General features: G+C 48.7%; 1 protein-coding gene across 5 annotated transcripts in view; it reads left to right on the top strand.

Annotated features, from left to right (window-relative positions):
- The window catches only part of PUDP (pseudouridine 5'-phosphatase), a 605,728-nt gene that overhangs the window by 53,980 nt on the left and 526,851 nt on the right, over positions 1-24,897 (top strand). The window contains exon 4 of one of the 5 annotated variants that reach the window (XM_059909914.1): positions 18,385-19,780. The exons of the other annotated variants lie outside the window; for them this stretch is intronic. Coding sequence (XP_059765897.1) covers positions 18,385-18,561 — 177 coding nt within the window. The 3' untranslated portion in view covers positions 18,562-19,780. Of the gene's footprint in view, positions 1-18,384; positions 19,781-24,897 lie in introns of those variants that run through there. 5 annotated transcript variants of the gene reach the window in all.

Genomic DNA, 24,897 nt, shown 5'->3' with positions numbered 1-24,897 from the left:
GGGCACGCCACCCTCCCAGCACCCCCGTGTGTTCAGAAGCTCCAAGGACCTTAGGGCTTTTTGCGGAGGCTCCATGACCTGGCACCGCTGGTTAAACTACATGGGCCTTTGTTGATTGCATCGCCGGGCCTGCAGGTTGGGGTGGGGTGCAAGCTGCAGCGCTCTAATCCTGCCTTGGTCTTTCTGTCCACCAGCCCCCATCCCGAAGGCGTCTGGGGCCCAGGACTGTCACTCACTAGCATAAACTGACACGTGCTTGAAAGGGGATTATTACGAATAACGAAAAATGTTCTGATTGCCCAGGAAATGCCAAGGGTTTTAGGAGCTCTGTGCTGGAAACCAGGGGCAAAGGCCAAATATATATATTTTTTATTACGCAACAGCCAGGGGAATCATTGCATGTCCTTGAGGGACGGCGGCAGTGCGTTCCTCGCAATACACGTACACGGGCAGTTTCAACTAAGCAGTTGCATGACCAGGGTGGAGCCTGAGATGGCCCAGCCACTAAGCCACAGAGTCAAAGATGAGGCCTCAGGGCTGGTGGGACGGGTCCCGGCTGCAGTGTGGTTCCGCTTCTTAACATCAGAACATCTCTGTGTCCACGTGTTTGCCATCCTACGACAGATGCCATACAAATGCGTTCTCCTTCCCTAAGACCTTCTTAAAGAATTTCCCATCCCTTCAGGTGATGAAGCCCTCCTCCTAGAAGGGCCGTCTTCTTTGTGTGGTGCAGGTTGCCACTGATCTGTTCCCAGGTAGAGTGAGGTGCCACTGAGCAGGCTGTTTGCAGAGCAGCTCAGAGTAGGAGCACCTGCTTCTAGCCCGTCTTCTCTGCTGACAAGACGAGATGCCGACCCGTCAAGCCCTCCTCCGTTTGGCTGAGGCAGTTCGCGGGGGACGGTGCCGCCTTTCTTTCTACCGCAGGCAGTCCTTGCTTTGCCGGGCACCCTATTCATGGAAACATGGCGTTTCCAGGTTTTCACGTGTGTGTGCGAACCAAGTTTATGGGGAGACCACACGCCGGCTTTGCATGAGGCCAGTTGCAGTGCCGCTGCGGGAGGGAAGGGCACGGCTGTGCAGCTCTGGCCTGTACGGGCGGGCGTTGCCCTTGGTGAGGCGCCGAGGCGCTGAGGCACCGAGGCAGAGCTCGGACATCCCTGTTGCCCCCGGTGACAGTGTTGTAGGCACATCAAAGGAAAATGAGCAAGTGCGTATCTGAGGAGTAATCTCGCTCCTAAAAGTGCTCTCCACCAGTTACCCCTGTTAGTCACCCACATTTATTTATGCAGGTGTTTGTCTTGCAGAAATGAAACCTTTCTTGTCCCGTTTCCTAGGCAGATACAGTTAAGGTGTTTGGGTTTTCCTCAGATGTGCGTATTGTAGTAGGAAAGGACAGTGTTGATCGGCTCCTGGTTGTGGAGGCCCACCGCCCGTTTTGTACTTGCATTTGTCTTCCAAATTCAGGAAGCAGTTGCAGAGAGGCTCATGGAAGCATGACACAGCTCTTAGGTCACGTCCTGCTGCTTCCTCTTTGACGCAGTGCAGGTGCCAGCACATAGTGGTGGCGAGCCTCGGAGTTGAAGGGCATTTCATGCAGTTGTCAAGTCCGTAGAGAGAGTCACGGTTGCCGTTGGGAATTTATGATGCCGTGCGTGTCACCAAATTAATCTGGTACAGTAGTACTAATAGGACGGTAGTAAAGCACAAGTATCATAAAAGGGGGAATTTATGTTGTCACGTTAGTCACCGTTTTACTAAGAGAAAATGCCTAACAGAGCTGGCATTCAGCAAGTGTTCATTGCAAATGTCCTAAGTTATTTATGTATCATTCTTTTGTGCTTAAGATATGCAAAAATGCTGTGCCATCTTCAAAAGTCACTTTAACCCATCTTCATGCTCAGGTGCACTCACTGAGTGCTTGCTGTATGCCAAGGGGGAAGCTGGCATGCGGGAGTCCCCACTGAATCCCAGGGGCCCCGCAGGGCAGAGGTTATCATTGCCCCAGCTTTCACAGCACCTGAGCTTCTGGAGGCTCGCGGACAGGAGCGAGGGTGCCCAGAGTCCCGGGCAGGTTGAGGGACCAAGCCGCAAGCCGGAAGTCACCCCAGCGCCCCTGGGTGTGTGAGCTCTGCCACTTGAGTGCCTCGCCACAGAAATGCACGTCTTTGTTGCAAAATAAAAATGCCGTCATTTACACAGGATTTCTTGTGTTGATATTTACTACATTACAAGTAAAACCTGAAATCAGTTTTTAAAAGCATGGCAATCACTACTTTGCATACATATTTTTCTTGTTAATGTTCAGAGCTGAATTTCAGGGTTTTTTTTTAATGAACAATTATTTCTTTTTTTAAAGAATCATAGTTATTTTATTTATTTGTTTATTTGTTTATTTATTTTGGCTGCCCCGGGTCTTAGTTGCGGCACGTGGATCTTTAAGGTGCGGCATGCGGGCTCTTAATTGTGGCACGTGGACTTCTTAGTTGCAGCATGTGAACTCTTAGTTGCGGCAAGCATGCAGGATCTAGTTCCCCCGACCAGGGATCGAACCCGGGCCCCCCTGCATAGGGAACGTGGAGTCTTAACTCACTGGACCATCAGGGAAGTCCCCAGAGTTTTCTTTTGAATTACTTTTTTGTTTTGTTTGAAGAAGGTCTCGCACATTAAGCCTTTATATACCTAGAGAGTTAAAAAATGGCAAATGTATTTTAACTTGAGTTCTGATTAACTGTACAGTGTCTTCATCATATAGCACTCGGACCATTTCTTCAATTACAGAAGTCATCACCTGAGTTGACTTTTCAATATGTGAAATGGCAGTTAATATATTTTATGTAATCTCTTGACAAAGAAACGCGTTAATTTAAAAATCATTCACTATACCTCTTTTTATTGTGTATTGTCTGTGTGGCCAAAGTCTGCAGACAGGTGTAGGCTGTCAGGTGTTGCTGCTGGAAGAGCTGCTTCACCTCCCAGAATAATGGGAATCAAGTGGGTGAGTTGCTTCTGGCAGGTTGAAAGTTAACAGGACTTCCCTGGTGGCGCAGTGGCTAAGAATCCACCTGCCAGTGCAGGGGACGTGGGTTCGAGCCCTGGTCCGGGAAGATCCCACATGCCGCAGAGCAGTGAAGCCCGTGCACCACAACTACTGAGCCTGCGCTCTAGAGCCCGCGAGCCACAACCACTGAGCCCGCGAGCCACAGCTACTGAGCCCGCGCACCTAGAACCCGTGCTCCACAACAAGCCACTGCAGTGAAAAGCCCACACACAACAACGAAGAGTAGCCCCTGCTCGCCGCAACTAGAGAAAGCCGGCACGCAGCAACGAAGACCCAAAGCAGCCAAATAAATAAATAAATAAATTTAAAAAAAAAAAAAAAAAAAAAAGAAAGTTAAGACTTGGCGGCCAGGTGAGATGAGCTGGGCTTCTGTCTTTGGGGGATTGCATGCTCTTTAGTCGGTGTCTCACTTCTGAACACCCCGTTAGGGGCATAGTGGTGCTGGAGCTTCTCCTGGTGGTGTGGAGAGTCACTGGGCCATAGTCAGCCACCTTCGGGGCCTCAGGGAGCCTGCATCCCTGGCCACTGCTGCCCAGGCCTCATGACCGTCTTCTCCTGTCACCCAGAACCACTGAGGAAAATACGGGGGCCTCTGGTCACTGGTCTTGGTATTATTTCATGTCTCTTGCAACCTGATGTACCAGGCCCTCCCTTATTTCATTTAAAAAAAAAAAAAAGATCTCAACTATTCCTTTCATAACTCCTCCCATTACACATCTTTTCTTTCATCCAGCCTGCCTTTGCTTGGTATCCCTAGTGACTTTCTGTGGACTAGGTTGCTTGCTTTCCCAAATTCCATTGTCGAGGGGGGAAAAACCGTTTTCTGTACCCTCTTAGGTTCAGTGTTTGGGGGCCTGTAAATTAAACAGACAGAAGATATTAGCAAGAGAAAATACAGATTTCTATTTGTGTAATAATGAGGCAGTTCCCAGAAAAATATGATTCAAGGAGGCAGTGAGAACCTGGGGCTTATATACCATCTTAATAGGGGTTGGGGAGAGACAGAGGGGTGCTTCCGGTAGAAGAGACGACTTTTAGGAAACATGAATGGGCTCTTAGGAGAACAGATGCGAGACATGGTAGTTGTATGAGGATGTCTGTTTACATAGTTTCTTAACCCAGGCTCTGACCTGTGCACACTTCTCTTCAGCCATAAAAGTCAACCTTCCCCGGTTGTAAAACTCCTGGGGAGGGGATTTATGGCAGTTGAATTCTTTAGGGAGCCTTTGCTTTTAGGAAGATAAGGAGAATTTAGAAAAAGCCTCTCCCTGCAGCTGTTGATTCTCATATGTCTTCAGCTCAGAATAATCCTTGGGCTCCCACGGCATGTTCTGGGTCCCCTTCAGCACCGAGCGGTCCCTGTTTTTTTTCCCCAACTCCCCATCATCACTTTCTTGCTTCTTCCTGTGAATATTCAGCTTCTGTCTGGCCAGCGGCAAGGCCTCTGCTTGCTGAGCTGACTGGCCTCTGCATTTCTGAATGACCTCAAGTCCTGCCTTCATCCCAAGCAGTTTCATCTCCCACGGGACCTCAGGGAGTCCTGCTTTCCAGGAGCCCTTGGTCTGGCTCCCACTTGAGCCAGCTGGCCCCATGCCAGCCCCAGGGACCCTCCTCCACCCACCCACCCACCCCGGACCGCACCAGGCGCTGCGATCCCTGTGTTGGATCACGTGTTTTCTCGGTTCTTTGTGTGTTTGCACGTGTGGTTGTGCAGTCTTCACGTATCGGCAGTTTCAAAGAATGATGGTTCTCATTAGGCCCTCGTAACAGCATGTACATGTAACCCATCTATTTTAGGCCACCGTCACAGAATGAAAACTTGACAGGGCTCCGGACACTGAGAAGGATGAGTTGTGCCTTGGATTTGTGAAAAATTAAATAGTCGTGCCCGCAAAGAACCTTAGTAGACACACAGAGTTCTGCTGGGCTAGGGGAGCAACGACACTTAACTGCCAGGGCTAAGAACCTCTTTCTGCAGTCCCAGCTTTGCCTTTGGAATGTTTGTAAACCACGTGTGCGTCCGTGTAGTTGGCTCTGGTTCTGTGTCACTCTCCCTGGCTCCTCACAGCACCCGGCCGCGTTCTCCCTCGCTGGTTACTCCAGGGCTCCGTCCTGGCTTCCTCTTCTGTGTTACCAGCCTGTCATCAGCGGGGAAGGGGGGTTGCTGTATTGGGGTAAAAAAAGTCTGTCTGCAAAGGCTTCTTAGGCGGCGACAGTGAACAAGATACCTCAGAAACACTGGATTACTCGTATGCTAGCTTAAACAAATACTGAGTTAATAGTCCCCAGTAATTTCCACGGGCGGCATCTGACAAATTCAAGGGTGATCTTCTGTTTTTGTAGAGGGCGTCCACAGTGGCTACATCCCCGTGACTGTGTTTGTTTAAACTAGGGTGACTAAGTCCTCGCCATCGGCCAGACCCTGTGCAGTGCTAGTTCTGAATCTCCGTGTTCCAGGAACCCACCTAATCCCAGGCCAGTGGGGATGACTGGTCCCCCCTTGTTTAAGTCCAGACTTGGCAACAGCTTGTCCTAAATGCTGGCAAGAGGATCCAGATCTCTTTGAGGGATGCTGGGGGTCTTGGACCAGTTCTTCAACGTCCTCCTAACTCTAAGAGTCTTGGGCGTAAACTGGATGAAAATGGAATCCCTCACTGTTTTCTAAAGCACAGGTGAATGCACGAGGAACTGGGGTGTGAGTTCTGCACAAATAAAGAAGACTGGCCATTGGGTTGGGAGCTTCTTGCCAGCGTCCTTTCTCTGGACCATCAGCAAATTAGAGCATGGTTTGTTTTATCAGCTGAAGGCCTCTTAGCACAGCCAGAGGGTGTGCTGGTTGTATATTGTATCATTCTCTCCACAGTTAGCTAGGTGAATTTTAAATGTGAATTTTGGTGCTTAACCTTGGACTAGTTGCCCGTGTTCCTTTCCACCTCTGCCGTAACAAATGACCACAAGCTTAGGGACTTAGAACAAGGCAGATTTTTATCTCACTGTTCCATAGGTTGGAATTGCGGGCCTGGCATAGCTGGGTCCTCCGCTCCAAGTCTCACAGGCGTGAAACCAAGATGTTGGCTGGCTGGGCTCCTCCCAGGAGGCGCTAGGGAAGGACCACGCCCAGGCTCATCAGGTGGCTGGTGGAATCCAGCTCCTTGTAGGATAGGACTGGAGTCCCCGTCTCCTAGCTGGGTGTCCTGGGCTTCGCCCTCAGCCCCTCGAGGTCTCGCTCTGGTCCTGACAGTGGGTCTGCCCTCACAGAGCCAGCACTGGTGCATCCGACTCTGCTTACACTTGACATCACTCCTTCTGCAGCGTCTCTCCCCCTCCAGCCAGAGAAGGTGCTCTGCTTTTAGGGGCACACCTGGCTAGAGGAGCCCCCCACCTTTCGGCCAGGACACCCTCCCTGTCTCCAGCTCCATAACCTGAAGCCCATCTGCAGAGTCCCCTTTACCATGTAAGGGACCCCATTCATAGGTTCTGGGGCTTCAGGGGTGGGCATCTTTGGGGACCAGTCTGCCCACCGCAGTACCTAATCTCAGTTCCAGTTTTCCCACTTATAAGATGGGGATAAGAATATTAGAAATGTTAGAAATGACACTTGCTGCAGGAATAAAGCTTCTCCCAGGCCCTCTGCCACTGACTTTCTCCCTCTACGTTGTTCTCTGCTGCTTCTGCATCATTCTGTAGGGGTTCACATTCCTGATTCTTCCAGAGTCTCTGCACAGCGCCTGGCTGCTGACCCACTGCCCCTTGTGTCCAGGTCCCGACGTGCTCTTGGTCACCTGGAGGCTGACCCAGTGCCCTTGTGTCCAGGTCCCGAGGTGCTCTTGGTCCCCAGGAGGCTGACCCAGTGCCCCTTGTGTCCAGGTCCCGAGGTGCTCTTGGTCCCCAGGAGGCTGACCCAGTGCCCCTTGTGTCCAGGTCCCGAGGTGCTCTTGGTCACCTGGAGGCTGACCCAGTGCCCCTGTGTCCAGGTCCCGAGGTGCTCTTGGTCCCTAGGAGGCTGACGGCCACACTCACAGGCAGGCCTGGGTCCAGGCCGGAGCACGACTCACCCAGTTGTGATGACGTATCAGTCCCTGTGAGTCGTAGCTCTTCACTGCCCCTGTTCTATTAGACAGTAAAATTGAGTCAGGGGCTGAAATGATTGAAATCTATAAGAAGGTAAATGCATGGGATCTGAAGCATTCTCACCCCACTAATATATTCTCAGGGTAGAGGAAGAAAGCTAATACAATGCTATATTTATAGATCCTTTACTTGACTGTTCTGCCCGCAAACACTACTATTGTTGCTATCGTCTGTTTTGAAGGTAGTACTTGCGCTGCTTCTTTTACCAGCAGCTAAAAGCGCCTACGGCACATGGTCCCTGGGGCACGTGTTGGGGGCCCTGGAGGACCACAAGGAGCCCCCGGTCCTGGGTAGTTTTTGTGGCTCTCACCCCACCGTGCTGAGTGTCCACTGGCCAGTCTCCGACAAGCAGAAACCCAGGATGTGGTTCTGTGGCCACACAGGGATCCACACGATGCAGAGGGCTCGGGTCAGCTTGGACCCTTGGCTAGTAGATGCCCCCCGCCCCCCACCATTTGTAACCCCCAAGAAGAGCCTTGCAAACTCAGGGCTTGCTGTTTATACTCCTTGAGAATGTTTCTTGGCCCACGTGGACCCAGGATGCCTTCCTGACTGCTCTGCGCCCACCTTCAGGGGCCTCATGTGTCTCCACAGCAGGGTCCCCTGCCTCTGCCCAGCAGTGCCCGCAACCGCTCCGGGGTGACCTGACCGCGCGACCCCTTGGGCACCCTTTGCGCAGAGCTCCTTACGTCTTCACGCATTTCCGTTCCTAGTGAAATAAAAGCGTAACCCGAGTGCCAGAGCCGGTCGACGTTTAAAGTGAGCATTTGCATCATCTGATTTTATTCATTATAAGCGTTTTAAGTTAAAGTCATTATGTACAGGGAGGATTCAGACCATCCCAAGAAAACAAGGCCAAGGACTTTATTTGCACTAATGTGAATTTTGCCATGGTCAGGTGTATCTTCTTGAAACTTTTCCCAAATGTATTCCTCAGAGCACTAGTTTTGGGGGACGTTCATTGGTTTTCTCTGAAAACAGATTTCTACGTTTGCGAAACTTCTCCATCAAACTTGAAACAATGGGTTTATCCAGGGCAGTCCTTCTGGAAACTTTTTTTATGCTGATTTTTGTATGTCACGAATCTCCAGTCCCTCATTCAATGTGAAGAATCTCCTTTTTGTAGTAGATCTCTCTGGACTGTTGCATCCAAGAACATTCTGGAAACCTCATACCTAATGACGTCCTAGTAGACAGTTTATCTTTATTTATTTTATTTATTCTTTTATTAATTTTCATTGCAGTGTAGTTGCTTTACAATGTTGTGTTAGTTTCTGCTGTACAGCAAAGTGACTCAGCTATATGTATACGTATATCCCCTCTTTTTTGGATTTCCTTCCCATTTAGGTCACCAAAGAACACTGAGTAGAGTTCCCTGTGCTATATAGCAGGTTCTCATTAGTTATCTATTTTATACATAGTATCAGTGTTGTATATATGTCAATCCCAATCTCCGAATTCCTCCCCACCCCTTTCCCCCTTGGTATCCATACATTTGTTCTCTACAGTCTGTGTCTCTATTGCTGCTTTGCAAATAAGATCATGTGTACCATTTTTCCAGATTCCACATATATGCATTAATATACGATATTTGTTTTTCTCTTTCTGACTTACTTCACTGTGTATGACAGACTCTAGGTCCATCCACAACTCTGCAAATGACCCAATTTCGTTCTTTTTTATGGCTGAGTAATATTCATTATATATATGTACCACATCTTTTTTATGCATTCCTCTGTTGATGGATGTTTAGAAATGAACATTAGTATGACTGTTGAGAGATGAAGAAAAAGATCATAAGCCTCCCCTGGAATTAAGCACATCTTCACTTCCAGAAGTGCTGACTTAGCTACGGTTGTGTGTAAAAGGAAGCTTTCATCTGGTTGGTGGGCACTCAGTGGGTTCGCAGAATTCAGGCGTCTTTGTGAGTACCAGAGTACTCACTCACTTTGTGAGTACCCAGGTGGCTGGGCCATAAGTAACAGCTGTTCGCATCCAGAGGACTGAAGAGAGGCCTCCTGCATCGGCGGCAGTGACATGTCAACCCCCGGAACCGCGGCCTTTCCGTCAGCCTGCTTGGGAACGAAGAGTTTAACCCCCTCCAGGTCCAGTAATTACGTAGGCTTTCCCTGCATGTGTATCGCTTCCCAAAATAACTGTCAGCCTCTCCGGTACACGACGTTTGCAGGCAGAGTGGAAAAATCACTTCCACAGGCCTTCAAAGGCGCCCTCTGTCCTGTGATAATTCTGTTTGTGGCTTAAGCCTCTTCAGTAGCTATGCCCAAAGGCAGACAAAATGTGCTGTGCTTCTGCTCTTCTAGGCATTTGTGGAGTTAGGTCATCCAGGAAACATTTCTTTCCTTTCCCCAAACTGCAAGCAGTTGTGATCTAAGAAACCTCAAAGCGGTTCTTCCTCTGAGAGAGTGCTAACTGGAGGTTACACACAGCTCGCTGTTAGACGTATTGTAATAGTGTGCTTGGGTGGCCACAACGCGCCGTCACAGGCTGGGGGCTGAAACAGCAGGCACGCGTATCCTCGCGGCTCTTCCTCTGAGAGAGCGCTAACTGGAGGTTACACACAGCTCGCTGTTAGACGTATTGTAATAGTGTGCTTGGGTGGCCACAACGCACCGTCACAGGCTGGGGGGCTGAAAAGCAGGCACGTGTATCCTCGCGGTTCTGGGGGCCAGACGTCCAACACGAGCGTTCTGGCAGGTTCCGCCTCAGGTGAGGGCTTTCTTCCTGCTACTTTGTCCTCTCATGGCCTTTCCTCTGAGTGCAAGGGGAGGGCCAGACAAAGCAGCTTCCCCTTCCTCTTGGAAGGACCCTAACCCTCTCTGATTAGGGCCTCCTTGGGACTCATTTCACCTGAAAACCATTCGAGGGACCCTGTATCCAAATACATTGGGTGTTAGGGTTTACTATTTGAATCTTGTGGAAAACAGTTCGCCCCATAGTATGTATTTTGACATGGTAGCCACGCAGGGGGATAATCTTCAAGGCTGGTGTCATAGTTTAGCTCTCAGCGCGTGAAACTAATAGGGGCCTTGAGTCAAACCTGTGTTTCACAAGTATCGTGCAGAAGGCTGAGGAAAACACTGATTTTGCCCATTTACTTGAATCTGTAGAGGAGGTAGGTAGGTGAAAGAAAGGATTCTGATGACCATTTAGAAACAAATCACACTTGTTTTATGAATCTTTAAAATACTCAGAGCCTCTGGGAGCCTTGCTGGGCTTTTCAGTGATTCCTGACAAATTGGTGAACACAGGATCTGTATCATTAAAAGAGAAAATGAGAAAAAGGTTTCTGAGCTATCTTGAAGTCCTTTGCTCAGCACTTAATTTACACGCACATACTTTAAGGTGGACACTGAGAGGGCCTCACGGTGTAGTTGTCATGAATCAAATGACAGAGAATTCCTTAGGAAGCTTCCCGCCCATGCCCGCCAAGTTGTTAAATACTACATTTTTCAAAGGCTTTCCTCAAAAGGAAAAGGAATCCAGTTAGTGGTGTGAATCATTCATGTATTTAGCCTGTAACTCTAGAGGATTTTGTTATGAATATGTTTATCTCAGTACTGGCTTTATTCTTTTAGTTTCAGACTAAAATTAATTCAGTAAGACAGTAGCTCTGCAGTGTGCAAGGGATACTGACCTCAGCATCAGACACTTATGTAGAAGACCACAGCACAGGTAGAATCTACTTTACCTATAGATAGGTGGATGAGTGGGTGGGTGTGTAGGTACGTAGATAGATAGGGATGGATGGGTGGGTGGATGCTTGGATGGATGGATGGTGGGTGGGTGGATGGATGGTGGGTGGATGGATGGATGGATGGTGGGTGGGTGGATGGATGGATGGTGGGTGGGTGGATGGGTGGATGGATGGTGGGTGGGTGGATGGATGGTGAGTGGATGGATGGATGGTGGGTGGATGGATGGTGGGTGGGTGGATGGATGGATGGATGGATGGTGGGTGGGTGGATGGATGGTGGGTGGATGCTTGGATGGATGGATGGTGGGTGGGTGGATGGATGGTGGGTGGTGGATGGATGGATGGATGGTGGGTGGATGGATGGTGGGTGGTGGATGGATGGATGGATGGTGGGTGGATGGATGGTGGGTGGATGGATGGATGGATGGTGGGTGGGTGGATGGATGGTGGGTGGATGGATGGATGGATGGTGGGTGTGTGGATGGATGGTGGGTGGATGGATGGATGGATGGTGGGTGGGTGGATGGATGGTAGGTGGATGGATGGATGGTGAATGGATTGAATGGTGGGTGGATGGATGGATAGATGGTGCATGAGTGGATGGATGGATAAAAAGATGAAGAATATGAACAAAAGTAGTAATTAACAGCAAAACACATGCAAACTTCAGTCATTTTTACAACGGTACTTAAAGGTTTATTATTTAAGTAAACATGGAATGAAGTGTATACATATTTGATATCACAATATTGTGGTACTTGTTTATGGGTAATTCGCCGACAAAGAACAAGGAGACCAATAAAACTTAAACATGAGCACTGTTAATAAAAAGTTAATCAAAAAAATTTAAGACCTCCTCAAAGTTTTCATGTCTCATAGTGTGAAAATTGAACTTGATATTATAAAATTAATGTATAGAATCAAATCTACTGCAAAAAATGATATAATGGAAGTTTCAACTTAAAAGTAGTGGTTTAGTTGAAAACTGTTTTAGTGATTAGATTTGGATTATCCATGGCTTTATATATAATGAAAAATCATGGCTGCTGCTTTAAGAGGTACTTAAATTTGCATACACATAATGCCAGGCCCCTGAGAGTCTTCAAAGTGAACCAGAGTGACTTCATGTCAAAGTTTGTGTGTTACTGAGCAAAAGGAAAAGCTTTATTCCCTAGAGACGATGTAATCACATGGAAAAAGTTCACTAGTTCCAGAAAAGTGTACAACTTAAAATGTACACTTGTACTCGTTTGAAATGTAAAATTAGTTATCAAGTGTCATCTCAGGTGGGTCTGGACCTGAAGGGAATAGGTGCATGGGATTGAAGGTGAGTCCCTGTTGGCCTGAGCTGATGAGGAAAAGCACGGTGCGGGCCATAACTCCGAATGTGTGGGAACCCAGTGTATAAACCATCCCTTGGAAGTAAGGGGAGGGGCCCAGGCCGTCTGATGACATACCTAGCAGAGGGATCCGACATTGCTTCTGGGGCTGCACCTCACCTGGCCCCGCTGCTGCCTCACCTGGTTCCCCTTCTGCCCCCCCCCGTCGCTGAAGCTCCATCCCTCCTGGGCCGTCTGCACATCTCAGAGAAATGCGAGGCTGCCTCGGGCCCCTCCTGGTCTCCCCTTTTCCCTCCTCCTGGTTGCAGCTCCACACCCAGCCCGCCTCCGCTCACACCCAGCCCACCTCCGCTCATACCCAGCCCCCCTCCGCTCACACCCAGCCCCCCTCCTCTCACACCCAGCCTCCCTCCTCTCCCACCCCGTCCGCTCACACCCAGCCCCCCTCCGCTCACACCCAGCCCATCTCCTCTCACACCCAGCCCCCCTTCTCTCACACCCCGTCCGCTCACGCCCAGCCCCCCAACGCTCACACCCAGCCCATCTCCTCTCACATCCAGCCCCCCTTCTCTCACACCCCGTCCGCTCACACCCAGCCCCCCTCCTCTCACACCCAGTCCGCTCACACGCAGCCCCCCTCCGCTCACACCCAGCCCCCCTCCTCTCACACCCAGCCCCCCTCCGCTCACACCCATCCCCCTCCTCACACCCAGCCCCCCTCCGCTCACACCCAGCCCCCCTCCGCTCATACCCAGCCCCCCTCCGCTCACACCCAGCCCCCCTCCACTCACCCACGACATAGGCAGGCCCCTCATGTCTCTGCCAGACCCTCGCACAGTGGACTCAAACCCAGGCTGTCACAAAGCAAGCTCTCCTTCCCTGCACCAGAACGGCAGTCCCAGTGCCCTCCGCATCAGAAAGGTCGGACTTTCCTTTGCGTCAACGTCCAGGGCACTGTCCAGCAAACTCCCTGTTGCCTCTGAAGGATTCCCCTAATCCCATCCACCTCCCTCCGTTGTCTCCACCACCATCAGACAAAGATTCTGTTCTGTGCAATTCCATAGTTATCACATGAGCCATCGTAGTTATGTGATTCTCACGTTGAAAGGACCTCCTAGCCACCCCGCCCCCAGCCCGTGGCTCAGACGAGCAGCGTGGGCGAAGATCGTGGACGTGGGCCGCCTTACAGGGCGCTCCTGAGTCTGAGCACCTTCAGAGAAGTGGGTTCGGCGCCTCCGTGAGCGAAGCCCCTGAAATACTTCACTTCACCTACCCGGTGGTTGGAAATGTCATTCTTTCTAAATTAAACCCCTCAAGCTACAGTTTAATTAAGCTCATCTGCTCTCCTGGAGATGGAATTCAGATATATTTTAGCCTTCAGCCTGGTAAAGTGAAAAAGAACATTGGATTCTGGAGACCCAGGCACAGTTCCCAAATTCTGTCAGCTGCCTGCCGGTGTGACCTTCAGCTCACCTCTGAGCTTCTCAGGCTCAGATCCCTCACCCGTGACAGTGACAGGAGAGGGCTGGGCTGGCCGCTGCCCTGGAGGGTGACACTCTGCGGCCCCTGTGTTGCTTTGAGTCCCGCCCAGGGCGCTTCCGCCACCTGCGCGGATTCGGCAGGCGCTCCTCACGTACCCACTCCCTGCCTGGCACCGTGAGAGGGCGCCTTTCCCACAGCCCTGCCTGGTCACAGCCAAGCACAAGCTGTGAGGAGAGTACTCCTGACCGGCAGCCTCCTTGAAGTACTGGAAGTGTGTCCTGGGGTACGTGCTATGTGTGCTGTGCTCCAAAACTCGCTCCACTGGTGAAACGATCGCGTCCACACCCACCCACAGGATCTTGGGCCGAGGGACGAGGTGCAGGTGCAGGAGGGCGGGCGGGCGGGCGTTCTGCCCCCGCCCCCGGCTTCCGCACCTGCTGCAGCCCCTGCAGAGCCTTTCCTTACGGGGACGCTGCTTTCCACAGATGCCAAAGAAGCACACATCCCCAGTCACACTTTCCAAGTAGGTGTGAGTGAATTCAGGTTAAGTGCAACCACTCAGTACCGGGTGGGAAGGGCTGGGCTGGTCACTGAGGGAACAATGAAGTGTTGAAAAGGAGGGAGAGAGACAAAGGTCAGCGCCTGTGAGCCACACGTGGCCTTTAGAAACTGCCCGGACATATTTTGGTACTTGCCGGGAAAACGTACTTCCTCCTTTTTGTTTGTGTAAGGTGTGAGCTGTATTGCTTTAGCTTACGTCTTTCAGTGGGTTTATGATTTGGTGGTTTTATGACCGGTAAGTCCTGTTACGAACAGGCATAGTCTTTCCAGGTAACTTTCAAAGGTTTATTCTTTGGTTTCAGTAGAGAGACAAGCTGTGCGGTGACTATTCATACAGTGTCCACGATTCTAGGTTCTGGGTACCTTTCCCTATGAGTGGTCCTTAGAAGACCATTAGGTCTTCGGAATCAGGGTACAGCATAATGAGCACATGAAAACCTTTTGAGGCATTTTCACAGGTGCTCCAAAATCTAGTTGTCCTGCGTTGTAATTTTGATCCTTGTGAGAAGGAGGGGAAGCCCTACGATTCCCGGTGCTGTCCCGTGACTGAGACCCCAGTGCTGTCCGTGTGCTGCCAGGGCTGGGGTCGGCCACCTGGACCCATCGCTGGTGCTGACCTCGGCGGGATCCGCGTCGTGTGTGTGGTTCCTGTCCTGCATTTGGCTGCTCTGTTCAGCTTGTGTGAAGAGGGTAAGGCTGGGGCAGAGGGACCGAGGGGTCCAGTTTCCTGTAAACTGCGCTGCCCCCCTTGTTTGCTGCTGCATTTTCCTGCCCCGTCCTCGTCATACAGCCTCCAGTGGACTGGCCGATTCCGGTACCAAACGCAAGTGTGTGTGCCCGATGACGCACACTGAGGCCAAACAGCACGCAGACTTGGGGGTTTGGAGCAGAGAAAGGTTTACTGCAGCGCCTTGCAAGCAGACGGTGGCTCATGCCCCGCAATACTCCAAACTCCCCCAAGGGTTTCAGCAAAGCATTTTGAGAGGCAAGTTGAAGAAGCAGCGTGGATGGTAGCTGCAGACTTCTTGGTGCCAGAATCCTTTGTCCTTGCAGCTGTCCACATAGGTCAGGTCGCGATGTTCATGTAAACCTCCAATAAGACAAACAGTATTCTCTGTTCTGCAAATTTTTATCTCTACCTGAATGGGAAGGTGTTACACTCTTAAAGGTCAGAGCCTTGAGAATGGGCTCTCCTGTGTATTTCAGGCTACACGCAACATTCTTAACTGGAAGCTAAAGCAATAGCGTACAAAGACCAAAGTTAAAGAAACAGATCCAGTATGGAGTCATATTTGTTCTTCCCTATTACAATCTGCTTTTAAAAACTTGAGCTTCTCTTTTAACTTCTCCGCACTTCTCGAATTCTTGCTGGCCTATGGGAAGAGTCCAGCTGGTGCTCGTGGAAGGCGTTTGTTGAGATCTACCAGGCAAGGAGGAGGCCGCGGGAGAGGAGGCAAAAGAAAGGAATTTTAGGAGCTCCTGACACAATGTGTACAATCAGGGTTTCTGCCGTTCTTCCGACCATATTTACAACACAGACTACAATCGCTTTTGACCTTTGGGAACAGTCAGCCTCAGGTGGCTCTGTGCAAACTCCCCGTCCTGTCTGCCCGGCTTTGCCCTGAGTCCTTTCGAGGGCCCAGCCTTACTTATCTGCCTGGACACACTTCCAGCGGCCCTCCTGCTGCACAAGCCTCACACATCCCCTCCTCCCTGTCGTCCTTCAGGCTGGCCTCCCTGACGCCTGCCACCCTTTACGCTGCCGCATGCGTCCTAAACATCGCGTTCCACATCTCCGTGCTGCGTTGGGGTGATTCATTCCGGAATTAGGTGGGGACAAAGGGTAAATTGGAAACAGAAACCAATAAACGGTGCCCGCCTGCAGAAAGAGTGAAACCTTCAGAAACAGGGTGTGTCAGTTACGCCGCCTGTGTTAGCCGTAAGTACCTGCGGAGCTTTTCCCCATTACGCCACCATTCCTCCTTTTATTTCCTGGAGCTTAAACGGCATGTGGACAGAGCATGTGGACATTGCTCTGTATTTCCTGGAGCTTAAACGGCATGTGGACAGGGCATGTGGACATTGCTCTGTACTTCCTGGAGCTTAAAGGGCACGTGGGCGAGCTGTCAGGTGCGAATGGACGGACCCCTGTTCTCCGATGAGGGCAGGCGTCTCGGGCCCCTGTTCCGCTCCGTGCCGCGGTTTCTGAGCCGCCACTTTTCCCTCACACCTGCCCACGTGCTCCCTGGAAGGGGCCTCCCACAAATACGAAATCAAAGCTGTTTTCTCGACTGGAGCCGGGCACCGTTACCCCAAGGAACCAACAAAGTCTCTTCTTCCGCCCCACTGAAAGCTCACAGGGGGCCAGCACAAAGCCTACAAATCTCACGTATTTAAAGAGCGACGTGTCAGCAGGTGACATTTAAGTGCCTGTCCATGGTCCCAGGTAAAACAACAGGGACGTTTAGAAGACGGTCAGGTCGTAACTTTAAAAAGTCAGGGACAGGAACGTCACGAGCAGGAACTCTCTGAATGAGATAACTAAGAAACGGCACCTCGGCGGCCTAAGCGGAGTCATTGCCCCTCTGAGAGGGAAACCGTCTTCTCAGGGTAGAGGCAGAGAGCTTGAAACAAGCCAGGGGGCTGCAGGAGACCTGACGGGAAGGCAGTGGGACTGCGTGTTCCGTGTGCCCAGGACCGTCCAGTTCAGCGCTGTGTCCCGGGCATCAGCCCACTCCGTGCAGTGCCTAGTGCCGACCTGTTGTCATGACGAGTACTAACTCACTCGGTCCTCACCTCGGCCCTGGGGGGAGTCAGCTTATGAATGGCTCAGCCTCCCGGAGAAAGGGAAGGAAGGAGGGAAAGAAAAAAAGTCAGTGAACCTGTTCCAGAGCAGACCAGCAGTAAGAGTGTGAGAGCGTGTGTTTGTGTTTGTGTGTGTTGTGCGTTGTGCGTTTTCCACTGACTTAAAGACATCAGAGGATGCAGACCTTCTAGTGTCAGGCCGCACCTGGCAGCTGGTGCCCAGGAGCCATTTCCAGGTCACCAGCACGTGGGGCTGGGACCGCAGCGACCTATGAAGTGGGGTTGGGGGGAGCCATTGTGATCAGTGGCAGGGGGGCTGGGGGCTGGGAGGACGTGAGGGGGAGACTGTCAGGGTCCAACCTGGGCCACCGCCGGGCGTCCTCGGGCACTTGTGGAGAAGAAGGGGCACAGGAGAGCATCTCAGAGGTGCCGGGAGGAGCCGTTTTCATACATGTCTGGCCCCTACAGAATCTTAATGGAAAAGACTAAAGCTGCTTTCACGTTCAGTGTGGAATTCCAGGAGCCAAGGGAAGCTTTCTCAGTGGGTGCTCTCCTCGGAGGGAAGGTGACAAAAAGGTGACACGCCCGTTCACCACTGGGTAGACTTCTGCCTCGCATTTGGAGCGAGTCCTGACGTGGAACTCGCGGTAGCGATGGTCACAGGATGGCACGTTGAGGAGCTTCCTGACATGAACGGGGGCACAGACACTCCCGTTTAGAGGTGGTGCCTGAATAAGCTGAAACAGGTACCGCACGTGGTACTCAATCTTTGTGTTCGGGAGATTTTTGGTGCGTGACGGGTACCCCCCTGGGGCTGAGTTTTTCACTAAAACATCCTAACGGTTTAATTTCCAAACTGCAGTACTTGAAACATTGCCAGCTCTTAAGTCACTTTACACCTAAAAAGCATATTTTTTCTTACTTTTCACAACGTCCTCGCATGCTCAGCATGGTCAATTATGGATTGAACAGATTCTTATGATTCAAATAAAATAAATTTGTAAACCGAGAATCCGGTCTTTCCACTCAGCTGTGCCACATTTGGGTAGCACTTTGGGGCCAAGATGGACCTCCCCCCTGTAAAGTGACGTGGTGGGACGCACTCGGACCGCAGAAGGGCCAGCGCCCTCTCCTGCCCACAGACCATAAAGGGGACAGCCTCCACTCCGCTTCTGTGTCGCACAGAACACCGAGCTGACTCGGCTGGCGGTGGTGCGGGCGATGGAAGCCCAGTCTAGACGTGCGGTTACAGAGAAGGCCGTCTCATCCTCTCTTTCTTCCTCACCCCGCAGTGCCTGGTCTTTGAAGATGCTCCCAACGGGGTGGAGGCCGCCCTCGCAGCTGGGATGCAGGTGGTCATGGTTCCCGACGGAAACTTAAACCGAGCCCTGACCACAAAGGCCACCCTCGTGCTGGATTCCCTGCAGGACTTCCAGCCCGAGCTGTTTGGTCTGCCGCCCTACGAGTGAGAGGCTCCTGCGCCCACGTGTGTGGCCCACGCTGCCCAGGAGAAGGGCAGAGGAAAGCCCAGCTCCCAGACCTCCATGTGAACAGTCCTTCAGCCTGTGAAGCCTTCCCATCCCACGAGGGCCTGGCCCACGCTCTCTAAACGGTCAATGAACTGTAACTTGACAGACAGGAAGCAGAAGAGAGCCCAGAACACAGATGGAAATTGTCGCTTGAATAGTCATGTTTAGTATTTGAATAATTTGGGTTCATTTCTTTTTCTTCTTCGTTGTTCTCAACCCTGGCTGGAAAATGTAAAATATATATACATGTATGTATATGCTTTTATGTATATATGTGTATGTACATATTTGTTATATTTATATACGTTGTGTACTGTATCGCTCTCCTCAGTGTTTCATCTTAACATGCGCTAGCAACTGATAAAAGTGAGGTGGTAATGGTAATTCTGTTTGGTTTGTAATCTGAGTGGGAAATCCACATGATGGATGAGGTTTTCATAAATCATTCTCTTTATCAGCAAATGTTGACATTCCTTACATGCCCTTAAATCTCTGTGGACCTCTACTGAGAGACTGACTGTGGACTGTATCTTCCATTGTTTCCTTTCTGTGTGAACATGATGGTAGCCTACATCTTATATCGAGGGGCATATCCACGTTTGAGAATGTTTTCTGCCTCAGAGAAATCATTTCCTTTAAGAACATTTATTTTTTTAATACATTCTTTGATGCAGATAGAATTGGATTTCAGAGTGCATCCTTGGTACCACCGAGAGCCGTAGCCCATTTTTGGAACAATTTATTGGACATTACACTTTGATGATTAACTGCTTATAGTAGATTTACTCAGCCTTTTGTGATGGGAATATAGTGAGAGGCATTGAAAATGGGAAAAATACAATCACAGGGTGTTTCCACTGGTGGGCACCCCACCTCCGGCCTGCCCCGGTGTTCTCTGCTATTGATTGTCCTTGAGCTAATTTTCAACTCTGTGAGTCTTAGAAAGGTGATAGTGATGTGTGTGATTGTCAGGTGGAATGATTGTCTGTGCATGGTTGTCTCTGGCTGTTGACCAATTTTACATTATTTCAGCAAATTCATTTCAACATTCTTGATTGCTGTATACGTGTCTGTTCTTTGAATTCTCCTTAGAATCGGTTGTAACATCTTACTGGTTCCCTCACCAGTGAGTTTAATTGAATAAAAGCTTTGACACTTACTTGTTCATGTTTTATTTGTATGGGAGTATGATTTTACCTTTTTTAAAAAAAAAAATTATCGTCTAACAAATGTAAAATGTAAATGCAAAACATACATGATTGACTTTTTTTTTTTTAACCCAACTGTAAAGTGGCATTTACATATTTAAAAAAAATTTTATTGAAATGTAGTTGATTTACAATGTTGTATTGGTTTCAGGTGTACAGCAAAGTGATTTGATTTTATATATATATTCTTTTTCAGATTCTTTTCCATTATAGGTCATTACAGATTATTGAGTATTGTTCCCTGTGCTGTACAGCAGGTCCTTGTTGGTTATCTATTTTCTATACAGTAGGCATTTACATATTTTAGGTGAACCATGCTGTCTTTGCGTACAGCAAAGAAAGGCTCTCAGTGAAATGGTCACGTATGTGATTCGGTATCTCATTCTTCCAAAATATTTGTGTTGATGTTTTCTAATCATTAAGCCATTTTGCATGAATAAGACAAACAGGTTTAATGCCTCTAAATGATGTAAATCAGGGTCAGTTTTTCTCTAGGGTGAATTTGGTCTTAAATATGGTGGTGGTGTTTTTGTGGTTTTAGCCAACTCTGCAGACAAACACTTTGTACTTTTTTGTACAAAAGAGGAATATGGATGTGTGGTCAAAGCCCACATATTCTTTCTTATTTTTCTACGTGAGTCTGATTGCTTCAATACAACATTTCAGTGGTGTTTTTCCACTGAATAGTCCATCGATTTCATAGAGGTATAATAATGAAAATTTAGACCAGAATGACTGCTGCCAAGAAAGTTTAAAGAGTAGTTGTCTTACTTTCTTAGCTCATTTAAAGTGTGTTCCATTAGGACCTTCAGGGATTAATAGAAGTTACGCCGTTTTGTGCCCTAAGTTGCGCCCGTTTGCTCGTATGTTGCCTGTCCTTCAGGATTTTCGGTACTGATGACAGCCACCGAGAGATGACACAGTCATTCTCTTCTTCATCCCACTTAAATGAAACGTGAACACTTTTAAGAACGTACTAATTACTACTTATTAGAGTTTTTCCACCTAATAAGTCTTCAGTTAGAGTTCAGTGATTTATAGAAAAGAGAAAAGGTCTGGAAGACACCCACGTAACGCTTAAGACAATTGACTTACTAAGAAATAGGAATTACTTCTGCTCTGCCACGGTAGTCAGTGTTTAGAAACCTCAGCGCACATACCTTTGAATATCATCGACGGTTTGATGCTGAATTTGGCATGCTTTGAATGCTGTTTCCACATTTTAAAAACAAATTTGCACACGATAACAAGTTTTATAACAAAGAATAATGAGTTTTTGCCTGTTGGTGTTAATTCCTCTGCTTAACATCGTGTACTGCCTACACTCTACTATTCCACAGGATAAAGTTCAAACCTCCCTGGCCTTATAGGAAGGCTTTCTGACCTAAGTCTAGCACCAACAGCCTTTAGAATTATTTCTGTTATTATTATTACCATCACCATCGTCATCTTCTGTAAAGGGAAAATGAGAATTGAAGAGCAAGGGGTTTCAAATTAGGCCGACTTCAATTCAGATCGAAGCTCTGCTACTGACTGGTGGTGTCACTTTATTTTGCCCCTTTCCACCTCAGATGCCTTAGCTGTGAAATGGGGTTACTGAGTACTTTGCAGTGTTGGTGTAAAGAATTGATTGAGGTCACACATGGAATGAGAATCCTTAGCACATCATGAAAGATTTATAAAATGGCAGCTACAGTTATTCCTATGTCAGAGTCCATGTGGCATTCTCCACTAGTTTTTGTTGGTTGGAGGTATTTGGTTTACCAAGGATATTTGTTGTCTGAGCAGCTCACACTGTCTGAAAGCAGATTTTCAGGATGCCTCAAAATGTTCTGGTTTCTCGTGATTCTCTTTAACAGATCGTATCTTGTACAGTGGAGTACTTGCTTTCTGTCACCTTCATTAGTCATTGGATATTTCTCTTCATTAGTCATTGGATATTTCACTTGCTTGTAACTATTCTCATCAGAAAAGCTGTGATCCAGATTGAACTAATTCAGCGTTGCTATTTCCTTACTGTATGCCAGGCACCATAGTCACATAAAACTGAATAAGAACACATCTCAGGGTATTTATCTTGTTGCACTTCAGTCATAAAAATATTTGCGTTGCTTCCAGATCTTTTTTCACTACCAGGTTAGCATCAAGCCTGCGTGACAAGGGGCAGGACGGGCCCCCGCACCGTGGTGGGTGCCTGTCACAGAGCTGTTTAGAGACTCTGAAGCCGCCCGCTTGGTGTTAAAGCATGGTATTACAGTGTTGCTTTTGTTGACTGCAAATGCCCATGCTTCCCAAGTTCCACATGGCTTTCTACAACACTGTATATGAAAATGAGTATTTTTACATTAAAATGTTTTCAGGTTTTACCAATATGTTAACAGTGTATTTCTCTAGGAGATGAAAATTACTGTATAAAGAAGTATTTAAGAATCGTAATATTCTCTCATCTCTCTTTTTTTTTAATTGAGGTATAGTTGATTTACAGTGTTGTGTTAGTTTCAGGTGTACAGCAAAGTGATTCAGTTATATGTATATATGTATTTTTTGCAGATTCTTTTCCCTTATAGGTTGTTACAAAATATTGAGTATAGCTCCCTGTGCTATACAGTAGGTCCTTGTTGGTTATCTATTTTATATATGGTAGTGTGTATATGTTAATTCCAAACTCCTAATTTTATCCCTCCCACTACCTTTCCCCTTTGGTAACCATAAGTTTGTTTTCTGTGTCTGTGAGTGTATTTGTTTTGTAAATAAGTTCATTTGTACAATATCATTTTTTTAGATTCCACACATAAGTGATACCATACTGTATTTGTCTTTCTCTGTCTGACTTACTTTACTTAGTATGGTAATCTCTAGGTCCATCCGTGTTGCTGCAAATGACGTCATCTTACATCTCTTTTAATAAGCATGAGACCTTGGGAAACATGCTGTAGTGTACATTTGCTTATTGAAAACCTCATCAGAGGGATGGTGTATTCATATAATTGTGCAGAGTCACTTAAAATGCTATGTTTTCAAAATCCACTTTAGGAAAGAATTGGCATGCATTCCATATTCAAGGTCTTAATCAGATAAGGATAGATATTTATTATAAGGAATACCTATTTCTCTGTAAGCCAAGTCAGTGCTCTAATTGGTGGTAAAATTGGCATTCCGTTTAAAAGTCAGAAACCAAAAGGATTCCTACTATCAATAAGCTTTCACATCATCCTTCTAGAAATTCTAGTCAATGAGTAACGCCATTTAATGTTTGCATATGAGTCTCATGATGTCAAATTCTCTCAACTGTTTCTCTGAACATGTCTGTTTCACCACTCTTTTTAAGGATGTCTTCACTGGATCCTGAATTCTGGTTTGAGATTAGTTTTGTTTCACCCTTTAAAGATAGAATTTCCTTGTTACCTGCATTTCATAGCTTTGACTAAACAACCAGCTATTGCTCCTACCATTGAAGGTGATCTGTCTCTTTTCTCTAGCTGCTGTTAAGGGTTTGTCCTTGGTCTTTGGTCTTCTGAGGAACGGCTTCCTTTGTTTTGATCTTGTTTGGACTTTGTACCTCTCCCTGAGTCTGTGCTTTGCTTTACGTTTCCCTGAACTCCTCGGCCATTATCTCTTCCCATATTCCCAGGCTCACCTCTTGGGGTCCTCTCCATCTAACCCAACAAAAAGGAGAAGCCTTAGCAGTCCGTGTAATCAGTGAGTCATGCCCAGGCGGGAGCTGCACCACGAGAAGCGAGGGCTCAGGACCTGGGGAGCTTGTGTGGTCGTCAGGACAGGCGAGAAGCCAGCGCCGGCTGGGCCACAGGAATGACTTGGAGGCAGGGTACAGGCCCCTAAACAGGATTAAGGTTTCTCCATTAGACTGGAAGCTAGGCACACTGATAGCATCCAGGGGGAGATCGACGCCCTGGAATCAAGTACAGCAGAAGTCACAAATCCCCAGAACCACGGGACCTAAGAACCAGGGGCTCAGCAGAGGGCCCGGATGGAACGCCAGCAGGACCAGGTCCCTGGAGTGAGCCCCTCCTCACCTCTGCTCAGGGTGCATGCTCTGTGCCCTCTGTGCAGGCAGAGCCCAGGACCGCTCAGCTCAGCCTGCCTGCCTGTGGGAAAGCGCTTACCTACAGGAGGAAGGCGGAGAGACAGACAGTCATCTGCACGTGTTTTCAAGGACAGTCATCCTATCCCGAGGCTCACGGTCCCTTCAGAAGAGCATCTGGTTATTATTAGGGCGGGTTTTTAAAGTCCTCTCAAGGATTAGGATCTGAGGCTTTTCATCGATCAGTCCTTTCCCTGAGACTACTTCTTTCATTTCTGGACCTTGATTTTTTCCCTCCAAACTGCAATTGACCGTGTAATTGTCCATACACCCCATTCCCACGCCCGCCACCCTGACAGCATCCAGTGAGAACTTGCCTCCTGAGTTCCAGGACGGTGGAAGTCAGCTTTGAGCCTGTTGGCGGCATTGTCCCCCGAGTCCTGATGATGGTCTCAGATAGACAGCTCTGGTCTTGCGACAGTCCCTGTAGATCCACGTGCTGTCCACTCCCTCCTGTTAGCTATGAACACTCACCTGCCTTTCTCTGGCCAGAGCTCTTTGGAAGGAGTAGCTCAGAGCATATCCCAAGAGTTCTGGGGGGGAGGGGGAGTGGATAACTAGCGGCACCCAGTCCCCCTAGTGGGGGTGGGTAACTAGGGGCACCCAAAACAAAACAGTGACTCTTTTGTTTCCTAGTGATGGTAAACCAGATGGGCATGCTCTGACTCCCAGGCAATGTGTAGTTTAGTGTGGGAGACATGGTAAGGAACCACACACAGGAAGATTCAATTGCAAATTGCTATAAACGGCTGTGATGTAGAAGAACAGTGTCTGAGGGAGAACAGCAGTGGGCACCTAATTTAAGTTGGGGCTCATAGGGTCAAGGAGGGGGCCTTGCGACAGAAGCGGCATTTAAGCTTGAGTCAGGAGGCAGTGAAAGTTAGCTTGGCCAGTTTCTTAAAAAGCAAAACGTAGGTTGACCATACATTACCCAGTATTTCCACTCTTAGGTGAGTATTCAAGAGA

Source organism: Balaenoptera ricei, chromosome X, assembly GCF_028023285.1.
Source record: "Balaenoptera ricei isolate mBalRic1 chromosome X, mBalRic1.hap2, whole genome shotgun sequence".
In the NCBI taxonomy this organism is placed as follows: Eukaryota; Metazoa; Chordata; class Mammalia; order Artiodactyla; family Balaenopteridae; genus Balaenoptera; species Balaenoptera ricei.
Note: the sequence above shows the minus strand (reverse complement) of the source record. Positions and strands in the feature narration are given on the sequence as shown.